Here is a 26299-nt window from a genome sequence, read left to right as displayed (position 1 = left end):
ATTGCACCTTTCTCGCTCTTTGTGCCGTGATCGGTGTTTTACTTTCTCTTTTGGGTTGAATTTCCCTTTGTTTCCCGTTTTGTTTCTTTCCCTTTTCTTCGTGCCATCGCCCTATCCACGCCAAAAAACCCTGCCTGCCTCTCCCGCGGTCTGCCTTCATTACGACATCTCTTGATGGCGGACGAGGCCGAGCAGGCCTTCTTCCAGGCCCAAGTCATGAATGCCGATGTGGCAGACTCTGTCCCCGAGGGTCAAGGCGCACATAACTCAGACTCAGATGAATATGATCCTTCCAAGACCCTGGAAGATCAATTCCCGGACCCAGTGGATCCCCAGCAGAATCAAGAAATGCCGTCGGAGACCGTGGCAACGGACCCATCTCCCAACCCAACCGCTGCCCCAGACATGCCTGCGGGCTATGACACTCCCGATCCTTCCCAGACCCCCTCCCGTGCTGCGTCTCAGACGTCCACGCCGCTGCCCCCGTCTGGGGCTTTGATGCAGCCCAAGACCAGAACGATCGGGGGATTTGTGGTTGAGGATGATGACGAGGATGAAAAGGGTGATGCGGACTACGAGCCGCCGGCGGTGCTTGGGGTTGATGACACTAATGCGATGCCTGTGACCATGTCTGAAGATCCAAGTTCAGGAAATGCAAATCAAAACACTTCCACCCCCGATGTATCACACCCCGCTGTGCCGGGCCCTGCCAGCGCGCAAGATGTTGCAAATAGTTCTTATTCTCCTGTTCCTGTTCCTAATATTGATGCTTCCTCTGTCCCTGGTTCCGCTCAGTGGGCTCCGCAGGATTTTCGATCCGGGAGTTTGCAGACCAGTACCGCCCCTACTCCTATGCCTGAATCGCCTTCGGCCTCCCGAGGTCGTCTGCCCCATGACCGGGTTGGGATTCTGCAAGATCGCATTGATGAGGATCCCCGGGGGGATATCCCTGCGTGGCTGGAGTTGATTGCCGAGCATCGAAACCGCAACAGACTGGACAATGCGCGCGAGACCTATGAGCGCTTTTTGAAGGTGTTCCCCATGGCGGTAAGCTCGTGCCACTACACTCATACTGTGAAGACCTAAGACCACTAACGGAATCCATTCCAGGCTGACCAGTGGGTGGCATATGCTAACATGGAGTCGGAGGTCAACGAACTCTTCCGTCTGGAGCAGATCTTCAGCCGAACCCTTCTGACCATCCCCAGTGTCCAGCTATGGTCGGTGTATTTGGATTATGTGCGTCGTCGGAACCCTTTGACGACCGACACCAGCGGGCAATCGAGGCGAGTTATCTCATCGGCCTATGATCTCGCCCTGCAGTACGTCGGGATAGACAAGGACAGTGGAGAAATCTGGTCAGACTATGTTGAGTTCGTCCGGTCCGGTCCGGGCAATGTCGGAGGCTCTGGATGGCAAGACCAGCAGAAGATGGACCTGCTCCGGAAGGCCTACCAGCGAGCCATTTGTGTTCCGACCCAGGCCATCAACGCCCTCTGGAAGGATTATGATCAATTCGAGATGGGTCTCAATAAGCTCACCGTAAACGCCAATTTTCTCTCCCTTGAAATATCGCCGTGCTGACTGTTATGTTTCAGGGTCGCAAGTTTCTCCAGGAACAGTCGCCGTCGTATATGACGGCACGCAGCTCTTTCACAGAATTGCAGAACATCACCCGGGATCTGGTTCGTACCTCGCTCCCACAGTTGCCCCCTGTGCCGGGCGCAGAGGGAGACGTGGAATTTTCCCAACAAGTGGACATCTGGAAACGCTGGATCGCTTGGGAAAAGGAGGACCCCTTGGTTCTTAAAGAAGACGACCTAGCTGCCTTCAAGGGCCGCGTGGGGTACGTCTACAAGCAGGCACTCATGGCCTTGCGATTTTTACCTGAGACCTGGTTCGAGGCGGCGGAATTCTGTTTCATGAACAACATGGAGAGCGAGGGCAACGACTTCTTGAAGCAGGGTATCGAGGCAAACCCAGAGAGCTGCCTACTCTCCTTCAAGCTCGCGGATCGATTGGAGGTTACCTCGGACTCGGAACAAGATGCTTCCAAGCGAGCGGCCAAAGTACGGGAGCCTTATGACAAGCTTCTGGATTCTCTTTACGATTTGATCAACCAGGCCCGCACTCGAGAGTCTCAGGATGTTGCACGAATCGAGGAGACGTTTGCGCAGCAAAAACCCGACACCCAGCAGAACGAGGACGATGACGACGCCACCAGCGAAACAAAGGAGATGGAAGCGGCCAAGAAAGCACAGATTGATGCCGTTCGACAAGCCCATTCAATCCAGATAACCATTCTTTCCAAAACCATCTCCTTTGGCTGGATCGCCCTCATGCGAGCGATGCGCCGTATCCAAGGCAAAGGAAAGCCCGGAGAGCTGGCGGGCTCACGACAGATCTTTGCGGAGTCCCGCAAAAGAGGCCGTATCACCAGCGACGTGTACATCGCCAGTGCTCTCATGGAGTACCATTGCTACAAGGACCCCGCAGCAACCAAGATCTTTGAACGCGGCGCAAAACTCTTCCCTGAGGATGAGAATTTCGCGCTCGAGTACCTGAAACATCTGATTGACATCAACGACATTATCAGTAAGCAACACCAAGCCTGAACCCCAGTCGACCACGTTTACTAACATTCCACTCAGATGCCCGAGCTGTCTTCGAGACCACCGTCCGACGGTTGGCAGCCAATCCTGAGAACGTGCACAAGGCTAAGCCGATTTTCGCCTTCTTGCACGAATATGAATCTCGGTACGGCGACCTGATCCAAGTGATCAACCTGGAAAGCCGAATGCGCGAACTCTACCCCGAAGATCCTGCGTTGGATCAATTTGCACACCGTTACTCTGCCCCGTCCTTTGACCCGGTGGCTGTTCGGCCCATCCTCTCCCCCTCGCAAACGAGGCCCAAGACTGCGTTTGCTGGAGCTCCTGCAGAGTCCCGCGGCACTCCTACACCAAGATACTTGGAAGCTTCCACCAGTTCACCAAAGAGACCGTTCCCCTCCGACGATTTTGACGATGATGCCAACCGCCCACGCAAGTTCGCTCGCGCCGAGTCCCCGCTCAAGACCGCGCAAAGTCGACGGGACCCGCCGAAGCGAGGACAGCCACTCAACGGCCAAACTACTCAATACAAACCGCAAGGTTCTCCGGCGCCCTTGCCTCGTGATGTCGTTCATCTGCTAAGCATCATCCCCCCGGCATCCGCCTACAACATCTCTCGCCTGTCTCCCGAGAAGATGATTGACCTCCTCCGCCGTGTCGACATCCCGACGTCCACGTCTCAGATCCCTCTCCCGGCGAATGTGCGTGGACTCGGGGCAGCTCAAAATCCTGCTTTGGGGGTCAACCCCTACACTGGTAAATGAACCGCCTGCCATGTTCTCTATCCACTGTACTGACATTATGAAATTCTTAGGTTCCTACCGCTGAGATGATCCCCCTACTCGTGTACTATCTCAATGCTCGTCACCCTTTTTTTTTCTTTCTCATTTTAAAGGCGTACACATACTACGATTTCCAACCATTTTCTTGTCTCGGTGGGCTTTGGGTTAATGGGATCTGGGGCTTCCTGTCTTCAAACCCCGTTGCATCTGGCGTCGAATATGGGCATTCTTCTGGCAAACCCGGCTTCTCTGTACAGTTCTTGGTATCCGTCCATAGTCTGGGAAACCATCCACCATGTTGTCTCCACTAAATTGTGATTGCACTGTCCACGTCGATGCCTTGACGATGTCGCGTTGCCTTAGACCCTTTTAGGGGCAATTGTTTACTGTGGAATATTTAAAGGCCTCCTCTCACCCTCCTCTCGTATCTCCACGTCCATTTCTAGTTACATCCACGCCTATTCGACATCACCTTGGTCGTGCTTTCACGTCGATTCTTTCCGAAAGTGAGTTGACACAAGAGAGACCCAATTTCCAAGTGTTGAGCTGTGTGTCCCTTAGCACACTTCTATCGAACTGACCAAAAAGGTGTGGGCTAATACATGAAAAAGATACCCTTAGTACATACTCTCCTTCACCATGCCTCTGCCTCGGGACTGGTCCCCAAGTCGGAAGAATCCCATTCGACCACCTCCTGGCCACCTTGAAGTGTTGAGAGCCAGTGACCGGGAGTTGGGAGCTCTTCGTCTAGAGGACATCAAGCCTGCGGACATCACGTATGACAATGCAGGCAAACCGGCTTACTTCAGGACAGACATCTGCAAGAGTGTTGATCTGGAATGCCGGGCCTACTTTGACAGCTCACGGCCTTCTTCCCCTCCCCCGGATCCACGTGTAATTATAACATGAAAAAAAGAAGCATCGCTTGGTGCTAACTGTCTCTAGACCTGACCCCACCGGCTCCTATCAAGCGGGTTGGTTTCAACACCTCTGGCAAAGAGATCCCTATGGTGGTGAATTCTTTTCCTATTCTTAAATTTCCCACCAAGCCAATCTGGCAATATGAGGTGAGACTTTGCTCTTCTTTCCCTCTTTAGCTCTTTAGGGGTTATGTAAACCCTAAGCCCTAGAGACTCAGCTAGGACAACAAACTAACGTGCCATAGATCTCAGTGCTGCACAATGGGAAGCCGGAGACCAACAAGCGGCCTATCAGGATGTGCTGGAATCATGATTTGAGGAAGATCAATATTCCTGATGCAATCTGGGACGGCCACAAAATTGCCTGGTAGGTTTTTATTTTATAGTTATAGTTCCATCTCGGTTCAATGACAATAACTAAGGAATATATGCGATATAGGTCATTCACGGAACATTCAACCTTCGACGAGATCCTCCACGTCACGAAGCACCCAAAGGCCGAAAGGGATGATGCCAGGCTGGATCCAACAATCCAAGGCGAAGGTCACGCAGAGATCTCTGGCCCTTGGCTTGAAAAAGTACAATATTACCTGCACTTTCCTGGTTTGCCCGTGGGCAAGATGCAGACCGGCAAATCCGTCGAGATTGTTTATCCGTTGGAGTTCTTGACGATCAAGGGTCTTCAGCCTTACCCACACATGCTTGACGGCATGCAGACCAAACAGATGATCCAGTTCTGTGCCACGAAGCCACCCCAGCGCCTGGCCGATGTCAAGCTAGCTAAAAAGTTCCTCCGCCACGATGAGGACCCTACGCTGAAGTCGCACGGCATGGTTGTCGGCCCTGATATGATCAAAACCAATGCTCGTCTGCTTCCAAACCCTCAGCTCCAGTTTGCCAACAAAATGATCAACCCGGGTGTCAACGGACGGTGGATCTCCGGGGCGTCATCTTCTTGCAGCCCAACAGCGTGCCTCTCCGGTCCTGGGGTGTTGGGTATCTCGCCGACAACCGGAATTCAGTTACTCTGGAGCAGACTAAGCGGTGGCTCGACATGATGGTCAACATTTACAAGATGCACGGTGGTAAGATCCAAGCGCGTCCGATCATTGTCAGGCTTGACGGCGATATTGGAATTGCTTGCAAGGTCCTCTACGACGAAACAGCCAAAAAGAACGGCGAGCCGCAGCTGCTTTTTGTGATGGTACCAAATATGGTGGAAGTCGTGTACACGCGGATCAAGAAATCGGTTGACTGCCGATTCGGAGTCCCCTCTCAGGTCCTTCAGGCCGCTCAATGCATTGCCAACTGGCCTCAGTACCACACGAATGTCTTGATGAAGGTCAACGCGAAGCTGGGAGGAGTCACGGATCGTACTGTGTCCTCTCGGCCGGGAACCTCGCTCCGCCCCATGGGAATGATCATTGGAGCAGATGTCACTCACCCAGCGCCGGGTGTTTGGACGCCGTCTCTGGCAGCGATGTCCGTCTCGGCGGACGCTCATGACACCCGGTACATGGGCAACTGTAAAACCAACGGCAACAAGAACAACGAGATCATCGGCTATCATGAAATCGCCGATATTCTGATCCTCCTCTTCCGCGAGTGGATCAAGACCACAGGAGGGGGGAAACCGCCCAAGTTCATTTACTACTTCCGTGATGGAGTGTCTCACTCTGAGTACCATGGAATCCTCAACAGCGAAATTCCCGCTATCAAAAGGGCCCTTGCCCTTGCGGCCAACATCACTAGCTGGGAGGGAAAAATGTGCGTGGTCATGGCCAACAAACGCCATCACCTCCGTGCCATCTCAACATGACAGAGCCCGGCAGACTTCCGGAGAATCAAATCCAGGATTCCAATGGCAACCCCTTGCCAGGAACCCTGATCGACCGCGATGTGTGCAGTCCGCACAACTGGAACTTCTTCCTGTACTCGCACATCGTGTTGCAGGGCACTGCACGCCCTGTCCACTACCACGTGCTCGCGGACGAGATGAACCACAAGGCGGATGAGCTTGAGGGCATGATCTACGAGCACAGCTACCAGTACTGCCGGTCCAGCACCTCCGTGTCAATCCACCCGGCCATCTACTACGCTCATCTGATTTTCATCCGTGCTCGTCACCACGAAGATGTTTCCCACACTACTGCAGGGCCTCAGAGTGGCCGCAGCCTCGCTCGGAATCGGCCCATGCCCGAGCATATCAAGAACCAGAACGTTCAGGTCCTTCTTCCCATTGAGGGTGGCAGGAACCGCTTGGCCACGAAGATGTGGTATGTTTGAAACATGGAGAAAATTCGAAAAAAAAGTCGGCCTTTCGACGCATACCCTTGTGAGCTACGCTGTCATTGTTTCCCACGGATGTCGAGTCCTAGGGCCGTGTACGCTTCGGGATGACTTCGGTATCCTTTGTCGACACTGTTTGGTCTTGCACCTTCTGTACTTGAGATTGATCATTGTGTCTTTGTCTTTGGGTTGCTTGGTTGGACGATCAGACCTGCGACGGCTGTCAAGATGACCTCGCGCATCAGAATGTTAATCTCGCTCCCCCGACCCGCATACAGTGAATAATGTCACCTAGCAGCAATACAAAGGTTGTCCACATTGCAAGATCCGTAGACACGTAGAAAAGTCAAGTAGAACCTAAGATTCATAAGACTAGCCTGGTAAGAATCTCACATTTTCCGCCATTGCGACTAGACTCTTCACGCGGAATCTCCAGCCCCTCGGAATTTTAGATACAAAATGAAAGAAGGGATAATAGCATCAAGGGAAATAAGCCCCCGAGGGCTGGAGGCTTCAGAACAACAGTGACCTTGAACACAGGTGGACACAAAGTAGTGTCCTGAGAATCATGGGGTCATAGATTTTCAAATGAACGTACACATAGAATAGGGAAGAATAGTTGGATTAGAACTGAAAAGCAATAAACGAGGACCTAAGAAAAAGGCCAGCCAAAGAATGGTATGGTACAGGTGAGTGATATGGTGACAAGGCAGATAAACCGGGGGGGGGATAAGAAAGTCAAAAGTAAAAAAAAAAAAAAATGGAAAAACAATGGAGTTGTCCAGAACAGCCTAGTTCAGGGCGTGTCCCAGATAAATCCAATTCTTGCAGTTGTGTACAATTCCTGAAGTTCATTTCTGTCGTGTGGGCCAACCTTTCCAGGAGGCAGGCTGGAAATGAGTCTGGAGATAAGAAAGCGGACGACGGGACAGAAGAACAAAGTTCGAGTCAGTTCGCAGAAACATATCAGGCCGTTCCATTGGGCATGGAGAGGGTTTCGGTCTCGCCCATACTATCACCCATACCGGCTCCATCAAGAGACTTGGAAGCATTGGCAGGGTCTTTGGTTCCTTCCCCTGTAGCGGATTGTTCTCCGTCTCCATCAACGTTGAAGTTGGGCATCTCGAGCGCCAAACCACTGTTTTTCTTGGCTTTCTTCTTGCTGGGTTCCGAGCCAACCTTTATGGCACCAGGTCCAGTGGGCGGAGCCGGACGTTTCTGAGGACTGGAAGTAGGGCCTGAGATGCTCGAAAAGGGAATCTTGCCCGATGCTGGAAGACGGGGCCGGGCAGCCATGGGTCTCTGCTTGGGCGGAAGTTCGAGGTCTTCCACAAGTGGCTCATCGCTATTGGAATCTAATTTGCTTTTGAAAAACGCCTGTACTAGCCCGATCTGGTCAGACAGGTTCTCCACCGTGATACGTGGATACGGTGGCGGCGGCGGGAAGAGCGCGACTGCTTGGGAGGTACTGGAGAAAACAAAACGTTAATGGGAATGTTCCTTGGAAAGAAACGCATCATAAAAGCATACCTAATGTTCTGCGACTGAGACGTTTTGTCGATGCGGTTCTGAAGCAGATGCAGCGGCACGCTCAGGGTGGAGAGACCGAACTCCCGATCCAGCCCCAATTCCTTGAACCCGAAGAAATCCTCGTCGATATCTTCCGCGAAATCACCACCAACAAATTGCTCACTTCCATCGGCAAACGCGTGGGAGCCGTCGTCGCCGGTATCAGTTAGAGCAGGGCGGAGAAGTTCAACAAGGAGCGACTTTAAACGCTCATGGGCAGTGGAGAGCTTGGTCCCCAAACGATCGATGTCATCCTTCATGTAGGATTCAAGTTCATCGATGTGAATCCCAACGGAAGAAAGAGTGTGAAGAACGATTTCCGGCTCGGTGTAGGCAGGCTTCCAGTCCGTGGGCGAAGAGGCTGGTTCTTGAGACTCGGTTGCTGGAACTTTGGGGGCTTCCATGTAAGATTTGATTGTTTCACCGATCTTTTGGAAGAAGTCCGATGCCACATCGGTAACGGCATCAAGAGCACCCGGCTGGTACTCCTCGAAACCCGTATGGTAAAACACTTTGGCAACTGAGCGTTGCAACGCTGCTCGGCAGACCCAAGGAGCAATGATGGGGCCGTTGTCATTCATGACATGGGGCGGAGCGTCGTGCTCTGCAAATGGCTCGGGCTGATACTTTTGAAATTGATTTTGGTACATCTAGAGACGATCAGCCATGGTCAGGAGTTAACATAATGTTAGAAGCGAGAGGCATACCTGAGATTGAAGCTGCATTTGCTTCACAATTCCGATCTTTGAGCACACCTTCCGCGTTTCTTGCATCTGTCGCATGTTCGAATCCATCTTCCTGGAGAGCTTACTGTCCGGTTGGATGAAGGAACCTTGTGGGAGAACTCGTAGAAATTCCTCCGACGCATCGACAACATTGCCTTCTGCATCTTCCCTCCAGGCAAGCCGATCGGGAAGATCAGGGACGCCCGACATGACATCGTAGTAGTAAGGAACCATTCTATCTTCCTCTACTTCAATACCTTCTGCGAGGGTCTCACCAGCACCTTTGGGTTCCATTGCCTGAGATTCGGCGTCATGCACTTTGTCTGCTTCAATGGTGGCCTGTTTCTGATGTCGAAGCCAGCGCCGCATGCCTGCTTTCGTGCGAAGCAAGGCTGGCTCTTCAGCATTGAGTTTATCACCCTTGAGGAGACGGTGGCGTTCCGCCGCAATTAGAGCCCGGTCCTTTTTAGTCACCTGCTTCCACACATTGTATTCCAGATCGTCCAAATCAACCCCGGGCACAGACAGGGCACTGAGAGCCGTGGTCGACGTCGTCGGACCGTCAATTTCCATCGCATCCAACTGGCTGGCTGCGACACCCGCTCCTATACCCGCAGGTTCAGAGGGGGTGTGAGATCCCGGGGGTGGCGTAGAGAATCCATTTTGGGTTGACTCCATAGCAGTATCGGAGTCTGCACGCACGGGGGCCGGTGGTTGCGCCGAGGCTGCCCCTGAGGGGCCTTCGGAGCCACTGGGCGTGTTGCGAGAGGGGGCGGCGCCTTTTTTGGAAGCAGATTTGCCAGGAGCTTTCCGGCCTCTGGAGGACATGATGGGCTCATCATCGCTCTCTTCAGCGCCGTCGAGCTCTGCAAGTTGGAGTCGACGTTCCTCGGCCTCCACCTCGGCGCGGTCTCGGATGACAATGTCGGGGATGAGAGGAACAAGCTTGTCGGTCTCTTTCCGCATGTAGAGCGCATGTTTGCGCAAGAAATGTTCGGGATTGGTATTGTATTTCAGGCAGTTCGACCAGATCAGGGTAAGGTCGTCAACAAAATCCTGCTTGGATTTGTACTGCAGACCTTTGAGCTTTTTCGTCATCGTGCCAAGGTCCATAGGATGCTTGATAACTGTTTATGAATCAGCACAAATACAAAAATTGGCAAATGGGCGTTTTGCGAGCAATGAGAGGGGGTTCGCACTTGAATAGTAGTCTGGCGCATCGCGCTTGTTAACTCGGGTCAAGAAAGCAGTTGAGTGCTCGGTCATTGCTTTCAGTTCACTCAGGACCTTTTCGGCCGCTTCATAGAGCTCCTCCTGGCCAATCTTCTCCTCACTGGCCCACTTGCTGCGGTTCTTGCGGACTTCACTCAGCAGGCTTCGAAGCTCAGCATCCGACGCCTGCACCATATCACGTTTCTTGTCAATCCGGGCGATCAGGTTCTTCAATGTTAGACTGGAAGCCCCGAGGTTAGTATTGCTCAGGGAGCTGTAGCCAGTGGAACCGCCAGTAGCATTGTTCGCGCCGGTGGCAGCTTGACCAGAAATCTCCGCTTCGACCTGTCGTTCAGACTCTTCCAATCGCTGTTGATCCAGCATGGCGTCTCGGTCATTTTCAAGGGTGTAAAACAGCGTGTGGAAACTCCTCTTGGCGGCCTCCTCCGTCGCTTTTTTGTCCTCCTCGAGTTGTTTGCGAATCTCTTCTAGGCTTTCTTTCTTCGAATCCTTCGCACCGTCCACATTAGCCGATGCGGCGGTACTGGGTCGGTGTTCAGGTACTGCCGCGCCACTGGCCTCTTGCGCGGGCGCGGGCAACTTGGGTTTCTGAGGCGACTCGGCTGTCTCCCCCGTCTCCTCTTCTTCATCCTCGTCATAGTCATCGTAATCGTCATCATCGAGCTTTCGCGCGGACTTGCGGGGGGCAGTGGAGGGGGCGGCGCGTCGACGCGTTCGGACTGACTATCGGGCTGCTCAACCTCGGCGGTCACATCCGCCGAGTCGTCCGCGGTGTAGTGGCCAGAAAAAAGCGCATTGATTTTCGGTTCACTGGAGCGATACAGCTCACGAAATTGGGCAATGCGCGGATCTTCCTCGACGGCGAGATCAAGCTCCGAAATGAGGCTAGGGTTGGGCCCGTCGGTAGGAACTTGGGGGGTGCGCGAGCCAGATAAAGTCTTGACTAGGCCATTGACCGGGCGCGGGGAATCCTGCATCTCATCAGGAGGGCGAATATTGCCCGGGGGCCAGGCGTGATGGCCGAGCGACATGGTCGCTCAAAACCCCGGTTTTGGGGCGGGCAAGACTCGAATCTCCACGGTTAGGATGATAGGCCGCCAGAGCACGACAACAGAGGTTTAGAGGGAGCCAAAGGCATAGAGAGATACTAGACACTCGACACAAATAAGTGACGATGTCAGAAAGGCCAAAACAGATGGCTGCGTGGCGAGGTTCGATGGCGAAGACAAGGGCTTTTCTGTAGGGGAAGATTCTCGGAGACGGGGATGGACAGGCGCAAAGGCGGAGAGGCCCGGCAGATAATGACTGGAGTATGCGATGGGATGCTGTTGTCGCTCTTGATGTCTTCGTGAATTCTGGACTCAATTCGCGGATGAATAGTGACTCATATATAGAAAGAATATGTAAATGTTCCTTTTGGGGGGGTGGATTGTAGAATCACAAAATTCACTGTGTCGATGCGATTGTTCTTAGTTGTCTCCTACGCAGAGAGCTCCCTCCGCAAATGACGCACCAGCCAGCCGCTGGGGGCCGGACCACACCCGATCATCTCAACCTACACTCTTGAGGTCTTCTGGCACTCCATCACTTTTTCTCAAGTCTTCACCATGCGGATCCGCTATCCTTTCGCCGGTAAGTCCTTCTGACATGCCCCTTCTACCTAGCTGGCTGATGACTGACACCGCTCTCTGCTAGGTGCTTTTCTCTTCCTACTCATCTTAGCTGGCTACATCGGCCTTCTCCCACACAGCACTGCTTCCACCATTCCTACTCAGCTACAACCAAATGACAAATTCCTTCACCTATTCGTCTTTTTCCTGCTCTCCCTTACCTTCTACTGGATTGTGGACACTTCGCGCCGGCGCGCGCTACACTTGACTCTGCTGGTCTGCACGCTTGGGCTCGGCCTCGGCTCTGAATTGCTACAGAGTTTCCTCCCCAATGATCGGCCCTTTGATCCATTTGACATTGTTGCCAATGGTGTCGGCAGCCTGGGTGCTATTGGCATCTGTGGCTGGTATCATCGCCGCATGATCGACCGGCGCCGGAAGAACCGCTTTGGATTGATGGAGGGATCTCCCGATGATGTTGAGCTAGGAGTCGGAGTCGGGGGCGATGATTCCCGCGAGTCAGAAGGACTTGGTCCTCAGGAGTCTGGAGTGATGACGCTGGAGCAGGAAGTGGATAATTGGGATGAGAATGCCGTTGACAACTGGGACACCGAGGATGGTCCCGGACCTGAGTCTCATTCGGCTCCTCCCGCCTACCATGAGGGTCGCAAACCCAGTTCTAGCAGTGGGCAGGAGTCTGGGGAAGCAAAGCGGAGCGATTAATGGCATGTATGCCTGGAAAACGAACTCATGACATGACGTCCAGACTGTTTTTCACATCCCTCCATCTTATGAATATGGTTTCATGCATCGTCCGTTTTGATGTTGACTTGGTACCAACTGCGGGCCATATTTTTCTTGTTTTCTTTTCTTTTCTTTTTTTTGGTCATTCTCAGCTGGAGTGAGCGAACTCTTGTGGAAATGTTTCTTGTCTCGGGGTTTATAGTTTGACTGCTCTTGAAGGAGCTGGGAGTTGGGCCCAGAGACTGTACAGCTATATGCTCTAATGACAACCCATTGTCCCAATCATGGAGTTCTCCAAGCACATGGTAATTTCCACATGTCTGAAGTCAGAGAAATTAGAGCCTAGGGATTTGGGAACCTTGAAATCATTCAGAAGCCCCCCTTTGAACAGGGGATATTCAGCTGTTCAAGAGTCAGCCAGGCTACAATCCATGGCCGATCTACTATTATACAGCAATTCTAATGGGCAATGGACATAACCAACCGCATTGAAAGAAAAAAAATCAAATCAAATCAAATCAAATCAAACGTGCAAACAGGGGGTATTCATAAATGACGAGGATATGTCAAAAGGGAGGCCAGCGGGTCAACAGAAGCATCCACGGATAGAAGGTAAAATGCAGGCAGACATGTCACAAGAAACAAAACACCGGATGCTATGGTATGATGCAGCAGAACGTCCAGTCATAATCAAGAAAGAAAAAGGCATTGCCATGGTTTCCCAGGCATCATTCATTATCCGAGACTTCAGGTGTACCAGACCAACTTCTGGTCGGGGTGGGAGGTCGGATCGAGGTGGTTTGCAGCTCAGACTTGGAGGGGGGATATAGTCGGCCTGATCGCTCAACTTGGCCACTTTCGCAGACCGTTCGTCGGCATGACTTCCGTTAGGAGACTCGGTAATCTTGCCCAGCTTCCGATCGCTCTGTTCCCGAAGCACCTCGTAGATGAACTGCATCTGCATCTCGTTGTATACCATCATCATCCGTTGCTCGCGCATCTGATTGACGGTGTCGAAGACAGGATCTTGCTCAGGATCCGTCACCTTCAACAGCTCGCCGGACTCGAGCTCGCGGAGGAGGTGGTCCAGCGCGATAAAGGTCCCCGTCCGGCCAACGCCCGCACTGCAGTGTACCACGCGCGGGTTGTCCCGACGGCATTTCGAAGCCGACAGCGTGATCAACTCGAGAAGGGCATCACGGTCACCCCCTTCAGGTTTGGAATAATCCGCCCAGCCAGCAAACAGGAAATGCCAGACGATCTTCGACTCCGATCCAATTGTCAATTCCAGCTTGCGAATCTCGGACCGGGACTTGGCATCAAAGGTCGATTCCAACAGTGTGACCTTGCCCAAGGGGTCATTTTCAGTCTCCTCATGCCGATCATGATTATCGTTCACGAAAGGGTCCAACTCATCAGGCGACAGAACCAATGACGCTTGCTCGGTGTCCAACGGGAAGTATTGGGCGCATTTCTCCCGGCCCGCCTCAAAAGTTTGAGTGAGCATAACGATAACGCCAACATCCTTGCTTTCATGGAAAACCATGTGCCAAAAATGAGAGAAATGTCCGAGTTTCGGGCCCTGCTCATTGTTAGCAAAGCGGGGTTGCACGATTTGATCTCTCCTAGTTGAGCCACGTACCTGGGTAGCAATATAACTTCTCTCCTCCTCGGTGATTGTGTCTTTCAAGGTAATCGGGGAGGCGTTAATGAAATCGCACTCGCCGTCGGGTACCCGAAGATGGATCCGGCAGTTGGCCCACGCCTGGACGTTGAGATACCGATTCCTCGCCTTGACCTTCGGATCGGCTTCCAAGGCCCATGGGTGAGTGGGGTCGTCAGACAACATACCCTCCGCCAGGCGCGTTCTTTGCATCCACTCCAGGTCTTCAAACTTGTCATGGATCTCTGTTTGCACATGGTTCTAGATCAGTCTCATATCTCCCAAGTGGGTTTAGAGAATGCGATCCGGTGCGGACACATTCCATACTAACCAGTGACCGATTGGCAGAGAAATGGCGGGACGTTCTCCGTATTCCCATACTCCAACCTCGGGTTGTCCTGGTCGCCACTTCGCACATCGAGAGCGGCGTCGTTGTCCTCCGGTGGACCGCGCTTAACTGTCTGGACATTCGTGTCGATCTTGATGGAGGGATGCGCCATCTTGGCCGTAGCGATTCGCTGAAACTCTCGAACCTTGCCGATCACACCGCGTGCTTTCCTCGAGACCGCTCTCCCCGGGGAACGCTTCTTAGAGCGATGCGGGGGAGGGATCTCGGGAGACGGGGATCGTGACGGCTCAGTATTAAAATCCTTGACGAGAGTGTCGGCAAGGCCTGCCGTAACCGACGGTGGAGAAATTTGTAGCAACGATAGATCGGGACAGCTATAAAAGCTGTCCCGAGAAGATGTGTCCAGGGCCAGATTTCTGACGAACGCGGGGCCAACGGGGGTCGAGCGAATGGAAGAAGAGCGTCGCAATAAACCGGGCGAACCTCGTATCATCTACCAAACCACCACGGTCGAGTGATAGAGAGAAGGACAGAGAACTCGTGGGGTTGGAAATTGCCGAGAAACCAAGCGGAAGGATCAGGATAGGTGGAGGGGCAAAGAACGTTGGGGGAAAAGATGCGTAAGAAAGACCCGAGGAGAGGAGAGAAAGAAACAAGACGAAGGAATGGGTCTAAATGGTAGGAACAAGAGGCAGGAAAGTAGGAAGATGACGATGAAGAGAGAGAACAGCACATACAGAGAGAGACCAAATGCATTCGCCACTTCTTCAGCTGCGAGCGGAAATCGCCCTCAGGGGATTCCCGACTCTTGTCTTTTGTTTCTTCTTTTTTGTTTCTAACTGTTGACTCTTTATTTCTTTCGTTTTTTTCATTCATTTCTTTATTCTCTTGGTCCTCCAGCTTTTTTTTGGGCGGGGATTAGCCACAGGCATACAATAAACCCGCGTGTTGATCGCGGGGAATCGCGCATTTCCCTCTCGTCAACACAGCTGGTTTCGGATGACGGTCTCTTCTCGCTTCTCCCTCGGGTCATGATCCCTCGTCCACGCGAAATGGTCTCCCAGGCTCAAGTGGTTGACCGTGCTGCAACGGTCCAAACTGCCTCGGTGTCGCGTCACTCTCACTCGGGTCGCCATCGTTCGGGTCGTTCGCATCACGGTGGCTCGCACTCGTCCCCAAATGACTTCCCTATCTTCACGTACACCGGCGATACGGAGATCGTAATCCGTGCTGGATCACAAGAGAAGCGTTACCTTCTCCATAGACTAATATTGGCGCAATGCTCCGGGTTTTTCGAGGCGAGCACGAACGAGGACTGGTCGCGCCAGCCCGCCTTGGGCCCGTCCAAAGCCGAGGGAACCTTGTCGCGAGTGAGCGAAGATGATTCCCTGTCCAATGGATCGACGCTGGTACCGTCCGATCATGGAGCGCTGCCGCTGCGACCTGGAGAAAAGAGACGCTGGCGCTATGAACTAGACTGGGAGAATCGTGCCGCGGATGAAGAACCCATTCTGGTACAAAAGGTACGTTATTTTCTCATTGCCAGAACAAAACCACGTGGCTAATATCCATGGCTATGAGCAGCAACCAAGCTCCTTACCAGTGTTCAGCGGCGATCCAACCCCATTTCCACCCACGAGAACCAAGCCGTCCAATGCACAAGCAGGCTTTTTCCGATCTATGGCAAACCTAGCGGGGGTGCAGTCGGTGGCCCATCTGCCACCGACACAGGGTATAGACCATGATGCCGCGGTCGAGCCCTTAATCCGCGACTATGACAATCTCCTATGCTTGTTCTATAACCATTCCCCGATCCTCAACAGCGTCAACATCGCCTCTGCTTATACCGAGTGCAAGTCCCTCCTTGCATTAGCAGACATGTATGACGCACTTCCGGTGACAGGCCCGCGCGTCGATCACCACCTCCTAGGCTTCGGGTCGCGCCTCTTCAAGCAAATCGCCAAATACCCGCCGAGCTACTTGAAACTGGGGTATCTCGCCCGCAGCCGGGTGATCTTCTCAGAGGCACTGATCCACGTTGTTGGCCAGTGGCCTGCCGCACTGCCTAACCTGCGCAATGCTTCATACTCGCCGTTGCCAGACTCGGTTCTCGACCTCATCGAAGATAAATTCGAGGATCTCGAAGACCTCAAGGCTCGAGTCGAGTCCAAGCTGTTTCGTTTATCGCTTACAACTTCACGCGGCGAACGGGTTGGCCCTTCCAACGCGTACTTGGACTGGCTAGCCGTCTCCTTATTCCGCCAGTGGCTGATCGAGAGCACTACGCCGCCACCTACTTCGATTCTCAAGAATTCATCCTCGACGCCGAACACCGGGTCCTCGCAGTCTGCCTCGGGCCCTCACAGTGCAAGCTCGTCTAGACCAACTGCACCGCCAGATCCTGCTGCTCGCGTCTATCGGTTGATCGGGTCGCCTTCAACGCATGCCTACCTCCCCCATGACGAACTGAAACGTTTTCTCAAGCTCCATCCCACACCCTCGTCAGACTCCGTGTACACTCGCGAAACCCTTAAACGGTTCGAACGAAAGATGGATGAGATTAAACGGCTGGCCCGTGAGATCGTCAAGCCCCTGATGCGAAACTTCCTCGAACTCGAATTGAAAAGCGGCCCCGACCAAGCCGTGGGCACTGGCGTGTCCCGTCGCGACGGTACTGTCGCCGGTGGATTACCCTATTTGACTTGCACTCGGATCGAAGATGCCGATTTGCCCTGGAAATGAGCACGGCAAGATCATTGTATTCGCCCATCAGGAAGCACCCCGGGATGTTTTTTGCTCCTTTCTCTGGCCACTCCGTGTTCAAGTTTGTACCCCGAAATTTGTTGCGTTTCTTGTCTGCTTCTTTTGGGCTGCTGGCCTTGCCCAAGTGAAGAAAGACTGGTTGTATTATCCTTGCCATTTGCCCCCCCCCCCCCCCCCCCGATGATGTGATGTCCATCTGATTGACGTTCTGTGTCCGACTCATGTGTCAACGAAGTCATGAATGATTTTATGCTGTGCTCTTTCTGTTGTTGCTGCGTTCGAATACTCCTTAATACCCTGTCAGTCTCACGATGTTGGCACTCATGCGAACCGCCAGGACTTACCAATGTTTCCCCCAAATATGTTGCTTGATCCCATGCGCTTTTCGGAGCAGAGGTTCACAGAATCTCCTCTCCCATAGTAGTTGCGATAAATCATTGGTCTTACAGATTCCACTTGACTTTTGGTTATATACGTACACTTCCAAAAATGCCATCTATTGTACATTGGCAGATACTCTTCGTGAGATGCTTCAGAGATCAGGCTCTATCCGGTTAATTTTTCCCACCGATCGTCTCCACGCCATCCATCCAAGGCCGCAGGACTTCGGGTACGACCACCACGCCGCGCTGCGGGTCCCATCCATTCTCGAGAATAGCCGCCAGGACGCGTGGAACCGCCATGGCGGTGCCGTTGACCGTGTGCGGGAACCGCGAGTCCTTAGCTGCATCGCGCACGCGAGTCGCCAGCCGTCGGCTCTGGTAGTCCGTGCAGATAGAGGCAGAAGTTACCTCACCCCACGCCGGCTCCAGATGCTGGGCTGCGGGGTCTACAGAGGATGAAGAAGACGTAGAAGCCGGGCGGAAGCGGGAAGGAAACAGCGCCTCGATATCACGCTTGCGGCTCGCGCTGGCACCCAGATCCGTCGTGGGCATCTCCAAGACCCGACAAGGGATACGAAGGGCGGTCAAGATCTCGGTTTGAATCTCCAGGAGCTCGGCAAAGAGTCCGTCCGCGGTTAGTGTGGCTGCCGGGGCGGCCTTTTCCTCGGTTGCGACATAATCGGCCCATCCGAACAGTTCGACCTTGGTGAACTCGTGGACTCGGTAAAGACCCTTGGTGTCAACGCCGCGGGAGCCCGCCTCGGCGCGGTAACATCGGCTGGCTCCGACCAGCTTGATGGGGAGGTCGGCAGGGTCAACGTCACGGCCGGCGTACATGGCTGCCAGCGGGATCTCGGCCGTGCCAGTAAGCGAGCGTTGTGGTTTACTTTGACGGTCGCGCTCGTTTTGCTCAATTGACCAGATCTGCTGCTCGTTGTGTTGGTCGCGTGGTTGGAAGCCGCACGCCTCGGCAATGTAGGAATAGACCACCGACGGCGGAGCGACAGTCCTCCACCCACGGCGCCGTGCCACACCCAGCGCGTACTGGATCAATGCTTGCTCCAGCATCGCCCCTTCATTGACCAGAAAATACCACCCCCATCCTGTTGTCGTGGCCGAACTTGCAAAGTCGATGAGCCTCAGCTCTGTCCCAATGGTCACATGCGACCGCGCCTGGAGCTCTGCTGGCGACTGTTGCGTCCAGTTTGGGGGTGCTTGCGGGTCGAAGTTGAGGTAATGGACGAGGCGGGGATCGTCTCCGACGGGAGTCTCCGCGGAGGAGAGGTTGGGAAGGGACAATGCCAGTCGGTGAATGTCCTCGTCGCACATTGTTTTGCGAGTCGCCATTGCTTGTGAATCCTGCTTCAGCTGCTGTGCTTCAGACTTGAGCTCTGCTAATTGTTGAGTGATGCGGTTGTCTTCGTCCTTGCTCGCATCCTTTCGAAGCGCGATGGACAGCTCCGCAACCGTTTTCTCTAATTGTTTGACGCGGGAGCGCGGTTTTTTCAAATCGTGATCGAGTTGCTTCGATTCCTCTGTTAGCGATTGGATTCTTGACGGGTACTGTGCGTGCGCCGCGTAGTTCCGATCTCGACAGTTCTGGGCGTAAAGGTCGGCATTTTGGCGAATGTGTTTGACGTCGGGCATGGGCTTCGGCGCTGTCGCGGGTCGCAGAACGTCATGGCTGCGCCGACTCAAGGAGAATTGGCGTGAGGGAGTCAGTCCCAGGCGAGGGGACAATCTGCAATTGAAGCAGACATGAGAGAACGCCATGGAGGGTGTCGGGAAGAGAGAAAGGCGGGTGAGCCTGGCAGCCAAGGCCTTTCCGCGTGGGCCCAACTGTGGAGGTGTCGATGCTGGGGGGATGGGCACGTCTCGCAATATTTACTCCCTGACTCCAAGATGACTCTAACATTTATAAGACGCTTTTCGGTGTATCTTTATCGTAATGGACTGCTGATTTCTCATATTTCTCCAGTTATCCATGTTCAACTCCTCTGGTCCGAACTATATATATCGTCCGGAGTATGCCCAGTTCTCGCAAAGCAACACAAAAACTGAACTATGTTCTGTTCATATCTTAAACCAGTCCAATCCCCAATTTCTGCTTTTTGATTCGGGCACCCACCCCTGCCAGGGTCAAGATGGCGGCCACCACCACCGGTCCCAACGAAATATGGATTGCAATCAGGTTGTACGTGGTCTGGGTCGCCGCCACGACAGTCGCCATCTCCAGCAGTAGCAGAACATAGCCGGTCCAGCGGTGGTATTTGTAGATTCGCTTGCCAGCGTCAACACTCCCAAGGATAGCCAGAGGGAAGAAGAACTGGACCACTCCGGCCAAAGCTTGCAACACGACGGAGATGTACGTGGTCAGGCCCAAGATGCCGTGCGGAGAAATTAATCGCGCACTGCTGCCCTTTTTCACCTCGATGGTTATGAAGCCAGACACGAATAATAGCGTACTGATTAGTTGGATGGCGGCGTGGAGACGGGCCCCGCGAGTCTTTTGCCGCTGAGTGACGGTGGGCTGGAGGATCAGAGAGCTTTGGACTTGAAGAAAAACGGCCGAAATGCTTAGCAGCTTCGACACCATTACATGAATGGCATGTTAGCGAAATGGCTCGTAGATTGTCGCGAGAAAATGGTGCGTTCTTACCGGATGAGCCGTGAAGAGAGAAAGTGGCTGGGATAGAATGCCCGACCAGACAAGGGCCGCCAGCTGGTTGTGTCACTCATCAGCTCGAGGAATTGGGGGTGACACGATATCCTTGCAGCTGGAAAACACCACTCACCATCCAAATCCCGACTTGAGCCACACTTGCCGTGCCTGTGACGAGGTTGCGAAGAATGTTGTCGTCGGGTTTCTGCGACGCATCTCCAGGACGGCCCAGCAAGGGCTCGTCCTCGGGCTCAACTCTCTCTGAATGGTTCTGAGGAATGTCTGAGGTCGATGTCATGGTGGATGAAGAAAAGAACGTGGGTCTGAAAGAATTGCGAGGGCATTTTATTTATGCAAGCAAATTGGCAAGCTGCCCACACCGACAGGATCCCCCGCCATCTGACTACTTCCAACTACTTACGACGCATGATCTGACTACACTCTGACTCCCTGATGGTCCCTCGATTGCAAGGAACTGGCGTGATCGGCATCTCCAATGACGACTGGATCCATGTGGAACCCCAGTCCGCGCAGGCGGATTGCCAATCGAGGAATCGGGGTTGTTCTACGGTGGACTACATTCAGATATGCGTGATGAACACGAAGAAATACTGCATTTACGATAGTACTAACGAGATAATTGAGACGACATCCTCTACGGGATTTCTCCTACCATCGCCACAGAAATTCCGATATATCCGTGGGATCCTATGGATCAACAAGTCAGCAATGTGTGCAGAAGGTGCCCGTCTTGATAGGGGCAGGGTCATCCAACGTGAGGCGAGCCATGCCGCGGGTGATGCATTCAAGCTGCCGGGCAACTTCGGCCGACTGTCCTGGTTCGGCCTTGAGGATGTTGTTCTGCTCCTCCACGGCGGTCTTGAAGGCATTGCAGTGATCCACAAAGCTAGTTTCGAGGGGATTCGAACCAGCCAGACTCACCCGGCGGGCCTCGCTGGGCCCATTTAGCTTGATCTGCTCCAGCCGGCAGGTGAGGTCGTCCATGGCAGCGATGACTTCGGTGCGTTGCTCGGGGTAGCTCCGGAGAATGTGGCTTTGTTCCTGAAGACGGGCCATGATGGTGTTTCGTTCTCGCGCCAACGAGCTGAAAGACGAGTCGGAAGAAGAGTTATCCATGAAAGGTATCGATATCTATCAGTGGACCTCAGGGAGTCTTACCTGGGCTTGGTTGGGAATGAGCCAAGGTGAAAAAAAAAAAACACTAGAGGAACCGGATGGAACGGAGGTGCTTGATGCTTCTCTCGAGCCGGTGGACTTGGGGGAAAATATACCTGACGGTGCAGCGGAGATGCAGACAAGTTCCATCGAATCACTCAAAGATCAAAGCCGCCTTGTCTTTGGCTTATCTTGGACAATGTCTTTGAAACAATGTTGTTTCGAAGGAAACACAAAGGCGAGTTCTTTGTTCTTGGACACAATGCTCTTTGTCTGCTAGAGATATGTCTCTGATGATTCTGGGTGAGACAAACCTTGTCCCAAGGGGAAGAAGCCTTTGTTCACTTTCATTGCAGGATATCTCCAAGAAACCAAATCGACTATGAAACATCTACAAAAGACTGGGATAAGAGCAACAAAAAAAAGAAGAAAGAATCAACACCACGGCATCTTCCATACAGCACTCTCTTCGCCCGATCCTAACCGACCAAACACCACTTCTGCCCCCAGATGCGCCGAGTCCAAGTTCATCACGATGTTGAACAAAGAACTGCTTCGCGAGGATGTGTGTCGACTTGGGTCTTCTTGGCAGGAGATCGCCTGTGGAGCATTGTATGCATCCGAGAAAATATGGTCTCGCAGGAGAGTCGTTGTGATAGCCTCGCCCTCGACACCTTTCTGGATCAGTTTCTGTGTCAAGTGCCCTAAGCGTTCTAGACGAACAGGTGATCCCGATAGCCACAGAGGCTCGTCGACATAGCGGTTCTCGATAAAGTGGTTTGTGTGTCCGATCAGCCCGGACGAATCTTGGGAAAGATGTTTATCTCCCACCGGCGATAGTTCCAGTCCCAATGCCGTCGTACTGTCAGCTACCAGGATATGCTGGGCAGAGGCCACGCCACCCAAGGACTCGAGTGTTTGTACAGCGTGAGCCACCGAAGTACTCTCCAAACACAACCGGAGAGCAACGTGAATTGGGAGCTTGCTGCTGTCCATCGGCTTGGCCCGGATGGCATTGAGACAGGTGCCGACGCCGGCGGTATTGAACCCAATTTTGCCGACAATGCCTGCCTAATATTCAAAGAGAATCAGTTTAGTATCTCATTGTGGATTGGGTTCAAAACCTGGCCACCTAACTGAGTCGCAACAACTCACCTCAGTTACCATATAGATGGTCGGCTTCCCGACCTGCTCAATTGACACCATGGCAAGATTCTTCTTCACAGCTGCGGTCCAGTCCCAGTTCTGCGACAGAACCCGGGATTTACTACTTTTCTGCCAGCATAATGCTGTGCAGCCGTCCGAGAACTTGCCTAGGGCAATCTCGCTCCGGCAGTTGAGCGCCACCACATCTGCCACATCAAGCCCAGCGCCCTCCGAAATCCCCTCCATCTCGACAAGGAGATGTGGAGTTAACCTACTAAGAGTTGGTAGAAATTCCCTGGCAACATTGCGCACATCTTGCCAGGATAATTGTGACGTGTGTTGGAACATGGTGCCGTAGATGGTGATTTGGCTGCGGATCTGATCCTGTAAAGCGCGGCCATGCTGGAGACCAATCTGATGAAATATGGTAATGAGAAAAGTTCCTGTAAAAGCATGAAGTGGAAACTGTTATACGGTACCTCATGTGAGCTGCCCCTGAGGGTCAGCCGAATAGGCTCGTTGTTCATGTTGAACTTAGGGTTTGATGACCACGCAGATACTAGGCGCCCAAACCAGGCCGAGAAATATTGAGACTTATGACGGTAGGCATACTAGGGTTTATGAATAATTCCACCTTGCACGAGCCTCGCCTCGCCAACTTGCTGAACCGACCTGCCCCTCTCAGTTGGAGACATGCGGGGATAAGTTCGATAAGCATCCGACTCCAACTTGGGGTCTACGAGGCGCCATTCATTCACCAGGACATGATACTTTGGTGTTATTTGATTTGATTTTAGACATTTCATTATTGGAGCCAAGCTTATAGATCCATTTTCTCAATGCATCCACAAATAGATCCCGGCAGACTCTACCCACTGCGTATCAGGCGCCGAAACAGTTCCCCCAAGTAGTAGGCAGACTGCTTTGGGTGTCGAGTCTTCTCTTCTGATTCAAAGTCAATAAACATGCTGCCAAAACGATCCGAATACCCGGCGACCCATTCTATAGATGCATTAGTTTCAAGTCGAAGTTTTGAGGACTTTACTTACCCCAGTTATAACAACGAACCTCTCCATGTTTATGGCAGGTCGGTTCTTCATGGGATTTGGAATAGCCCTCATTTCCAGCTCTCAATGCATTGGCGAGATCTCGCCTGTTCATCTACGCGGCCGCATGGTCGGCTTTTTTGGCGCATGTTTTCAGATCGGAAGTCTCGCAATCACAGGCGCCATGATCGGTCTCTCTAACCTGCCCAAGAACCAATGCTGGCGAATTCCGTTGATACTCGAGGCCGTATTTCCTGCAGTTGTCTGCCTTATCATCTACTTCTGGATTCCAGAATCGCCTCGCTCCTATGTCATGCAGGGCAAGCGGGAAAGAGCTAAACAGGTCGTGGCCAAGTACCACACTACTAGCACTGATATCAACGAGCCTAGCGTTGACATTGTGGTGACTCAGATGGAAGAATCTCTCGAGAATGACCGAGCTGACTACCGGTCCTTCTGGGACTATCGGGTGTTCTTCACCAAGGTAGCTCGCTTCCGGCTGCTCGTGCTGGTCCTGTATTCGATTTTTCAGCAATGGAACGGCGGGGGCATTATTACATACTATGTAAGTGGTTTTGGCTTCTATTTACTAGAGCCTGTCATTTAGCTTGCCCTAGATGGTCCCCGCATTGGAGACGGTTGGTATCAAAGGCACAATGCAGCAGCTGGGCATCACCCTCGGCTCTACTGCACCCTACTTTTTCTTCACAGCCATCGGCTCGCTCCTCGTTGACAAGTTTCGTCAGCGAACCTTGATCTTCGCATGCCTAGTCAGCATGATGATCTTTCAAACTGCTACAACCATTACCTCTTGGTAATACAGCCTCACAAGCAACTAAGCTGCGGCAGCGCTGACACTCCTTTGGATCTTTTTGTATCAGACTTTTTCGGCGTTGCTCATTGCGACCATGCACAACCTCTACCCGGTGGATGCCCATGACCAGTTTGCTAAAGATATCGCGGATGAGCCCTTGGAAACCGACAAGGCCGAGTACCGCTATGCTGGCACGACCGATTTCCCGGGGACAAAGGTCTTCCCAATTCTGAATGATTATCTTCAACCCGACGCACAAACTTGGTTGGAGTTTTCGATCAAGTCCATTCTTGAGATTGTTCCCGATGCACCTTTATCAACAGAAATTTGTACGATCGGCGAAATCGTTCTCGTGCTTGCACAACAGATCCCATACCATATCATCATCCATCACAGATGAAGCTCGCGTGGGTAATGGAGGCACTTACAGCTTCCCCCAAATTTATTACGGGGCCATACTCCAGCGTAAGTTAGGTTAAAAACTTGGATGAATATTCAGTTCCCGACTGACTGGATTCATAGGGCCGATATATACGCGGTCAGAGATTCAAAGAGTCGCTTCGAGATGCGTACGATGGTACATCAACCACCCTCTCCCTACCGTAAATATTTTCGTACCTTGTCTTCTAGGTCCAAATAGCGTTTTTCTTTTTCACAGCAATGGCCAAACCTCATGGCCTTTTACGATCAGGTATCCTCGGGACATATTTCCCTCATGATCCCACTTACGCCATTTGGACTATGCTAGATGCCTTTGAAGAGCGACCTATGCCTTGGGATCCTCCGTTTGCTGGCGAGCGAGATCAAAGAATTATTGCTGCAGCTCAATGCATTTGCTGGGGCGGGACCGAGCTATTCAAGCACGTTCTTTCCCCGGATCCAGAGGACCCAAGCTGGGAGAACGATCTATTGTGCTTCGGTGAACATTAACTTTCTCTTAAAAGATGGCATTCCTGGAAAGACAGATTTACCAAGGTTGAAGAAAGTACTGAATTAGACGAGGAGTGTATAAATGTTGCTCGAAAAGCAGCGGCTTTGATAGGGGCAATTCAAGCGAGCTTGACATTCTACATAGATTTCAGTAATACTCTTCTTTTTCCTCCGAAGAATCACCCGGTGTTATATCATGCTGCTTTCTATTGCCTATGCAGATGGCTAAGCGAAATGAATGAAACGAGTCGGTCCCGACAAACCTGTGCCTACCCGTCGGAGGGATATTTGTTCTGTTGCACCGTTTACAGCTTCCATCTCCCGTGGCCGCGTGGAAGGTCATGGAAAAAGATTTTTTTTCTTTAGCGTCTTAGAATTTTAAAGGCATTTTAGCTGATCTGGCGAGTCATCCATGGATGAAGGATATGAAGGTTTACTTGGTCAGTGACATCAGATGACAACTTCAGCCCTAAGCTTGACCTTATCCCAGGTCTTTGTACTTGAGCTTTTTGTTTCTCATCGCTGATTGATTTTCTCCGAGATTGCCACTGGTCTGAAATGTAATTCAATCTCACAGGTCCCCTACATGTCTGCAGCGTCGTACAAACAGATCAGGCACCGACTCCGATGCCGGTTCCCTCGGACTTTTTCACTTTGTGGGCACAAGTCTGCCATTTCTTTTGCACCGTGTCGGCTTATTGTCTTTCCACAAAGCCAATGGAGTGCTTTAAATGAACCCAAAATGGTCAACGGGCTCCTTGCAGTCTGTGGTGTCACTAAGGGCTCGTTGCGTTCTCTGCAGCCCTAATCCGGTATCTCTTGAGATAACTTGGCGGTAACGTCAAGGGAATGAAAGAGAAAGCGAATCGAGCTTGATGGATGT

General features: G+C 52.5%; 12 protein-coding genes across 12 annotated transcripts; 6 read left to right on the top strand and 6 right to left on the bottom strand.

The window, feature by feature from the left end:
* Positions 1-174: 174 nt before the first annotated feature.
* rna14 (cleavage polyadenylation factor subunit RNA14) lies at positions 175-3376 on the top strand (the record flags this gene model as incomplete). Its single annotated transcript, XM_056655290.1, has 4 exons — positions 175-1047; positions 1111-1542; positions 1599-2595; positions 2652-3376. 4 exons carry the CDS (start codon positions 175-177, stop codon positions 3374-3376), a joined length of 3027 nt encoding a protein of 1008 aa, XP_056510903.1.
* A 657-nt stretch (positions 3377-4033) lies between these two features.
* Positions 4034-6600, top strand: NUU61_004707 (putative eukaryotic translation initiation factor eIF-2C4; the record flags this gene model as incomplete). Its single annotated transcript, XM_056655289.1, has 6 exons — positions 4034-4286; positions 4340-4368; positions 4560-4681; positions 4754-5245; positions 5284-6081; positions 6147-6600. 6 exons carry the CDS (start codon positions 4034-4036, stop codon positions 6598-6600), a joined length of 2148 nt encoding a protein of 715 aa, XP_056510902.1.
* A 969-nt stretch (positions 6601-7569) lies between these two features.
* On the bottom strand, positions 7570-11161 carry NUU61_004706 (SAGA histone acetyltransferase complex subunit SPT7; the record flags this gene model as incomplete). Its single annotated transcript, XM_056655288.1, has 5 exons — positions 7570-8071; positions 8134-8822; positions 8880-10024; positions 10097-10753; positions 10807-11161. The coding sequence occupies 5 exons, from the start codon at positions 11159-11161 to the stop codon at positions 7570-7572; spliced, it is 3348 nt and encodes a 1115-aa protein (XP_056510901.1).
* Positions 11162-11737: 576 nt separating this feature from the next.
* NUU61_004705 (uncharacterized protein) lies at positions 11738-12463 on the top strand (the record flags this gene model as incomplete). Its single annotated transcript, XM_056655287.1, has 2 exons — positions 11738-11762; positions 11826-12463. The coding sequence occupies 2 exons, from the start codon at positions 11738-11740 to the stop codon at positions 12461-12463; spliced, it is 663 nt and encodes a 220-aa protein (XP_056510900.1).
* Positions 12464-13070: 607 nt separating this feature from the next.
* On the bottom strand, positions 13071-14647 carry ptpB (tyrosine protein phosphatase PTP1; the record flags this gene model as incomplete). Its single annotated transcript, XM_056655286.1, has 3 exons — positions 13071-14066; positions 14127-14392; positions 14479-14647. The coding sequence occupies 3 exons, from the start codon at positions 14645-14647 to the stop codon at positions 13071-13073; spliced, it is 1431 nt and encodes a 476-aa protein (XP_056510899.1).
* Positions 14648-15548: 901 nt separating this feature from the next.
* Positions 15549-17238, top strand: NUU61_004703 (uncharacterized protein; the record flags this gene model as incomplete). Its single annotated transcript, XM_056655285.1, has 2 exons — positions 15549-16019; positions 16081-17238. 2 exons carry the CDS (start codon positions 15549-15551, stop codon positions 17236-17238), a joined length of 1629 nt encoding a protein of 542 aa, XP_056510898.1.
* A 575-nt stretch (positions 17239-17813) lies between these two features.
* Positions 17814-19415, bottom strand: NUU61_004702 (putative serine--tRNA ligase DIA4; the record flags this gene model as incomplete). The annotated part of the gene is made up of 1 exon (XM_056655284.1): positions 17814-19415. The coding sequence occupies one exon, from the start codon at positions 19413-19415 to the stop codon at positions 17814-17816; it is 1602 nt and encodes a 533-aa protein (XP_056510897.1).
* Positions 19416-19722: 307 nt separating this feature from the next.
* Positions 19723-20602, bottom strand: NUU61_004701 (cytochrome b561 domain-containing protein; the record flags this gene model as incomplete). The annotated part of the gene is made up of 3 exons (XM_056655283.1): positions 19723-20226; positions 20302-20364; positions 20438-20602. The coding sequence occupies 3 exons, from the start codon at positions 20600-20602 to the stop codon at positions 19723-19725; spliced, it is 732 nt and encodes a 243-aa protein (XP_056510896.1).
* A 425-nt stretch (positions 20603-21027) lies between these two features.
* Positions 21028-21441, bottom strand: NUU61_004700 (uncharacterized protein; the record flags this gene model as incomplete). Its single annotated transcript, XM_056655282.1, has 1 exon — positions 21028-21441. The coding sequence occupies one exon, from the start codon at positions 21439-21441 to the stop codon at positions 21028-21030; it is 414 nt and encodes a 137-aa protein (XP_056510895.1).
* Positions 21442-21915: 474 nt separating this feature from the next.
* Positions 21916-23153, bottom strand: NUU61_004699 (putative acyl-CoA:6-aminopenicillanic-acid-acyltransferase; the record flags this gene model as incomplete). The annotated part of the gene is made up of 3 exons (XM_056655281.1): positions 21916-22551; positions 22636-23040; positions 23106-23153. 3 exons carry the CDS (start codon positions 23151-23153, stop codon positions 21916-21918), a joined length of 1089 nt encoding a protein of 362 aa, XP_056510894.1.
* A 547-nt stretch (positions 23154-23700) lies between these two features.
* Positions 23701-24490, top strand: NUU61_004698 (putative MFS sugar transporter protein; the record flags this gene model as incomplete). The annotated part of the gene is made up of 2 exons (XM_056655280.1): positions 23701-24237; positions 24290-24490. The coding sequence occupies 2 exons, from the start codon at positions 23701-23703 to the stop codon at positions 24488-24490; spliced, it is 738 nt and encodes a 245-aa protein (XP_056510893.1).
* A 90-nt stretch (positions 24491-24580) lies between these two features.
* Positions 24581-24886, top strand: NUU61_004697 (uncharacterized protein; the record flags this gene model as incomplete). Its single annotated transcript, XM_056655279.1, has 1 exon — positions 24581-24886. One exon carries the CDS (start codon positions 24581-24583, stop codon positions 24884-24886), a length of 306 nt encoding a protein of 101 aa, XP_056510892.1.
* Between the last annotated feature and the right edge of the window lie 1413 nt (positions 24887-26299).

The sequence above is a fragment of the Penicillium alfredii genome (genome assembly GCF_028826965.1).
Source record: "Penicillium alfredii strain IBT 34128 chromosome Unknown utg000007l_segment0_segment0, whole genome shotgun sequence".
In the NCBI taxonomy this organism is placed as follows: domain Eukaryota; kingdom Fungi; phylum Ascomycota; class Eurotiomycetes; order Eurotiales; family Aspergillaceae; genus Penicillium; species Penicillium alfredii.
Note: the sequence above shows the minus strand (reverse complement) of the source record. Positions and strands in the feature narration are given on the sequence as shown.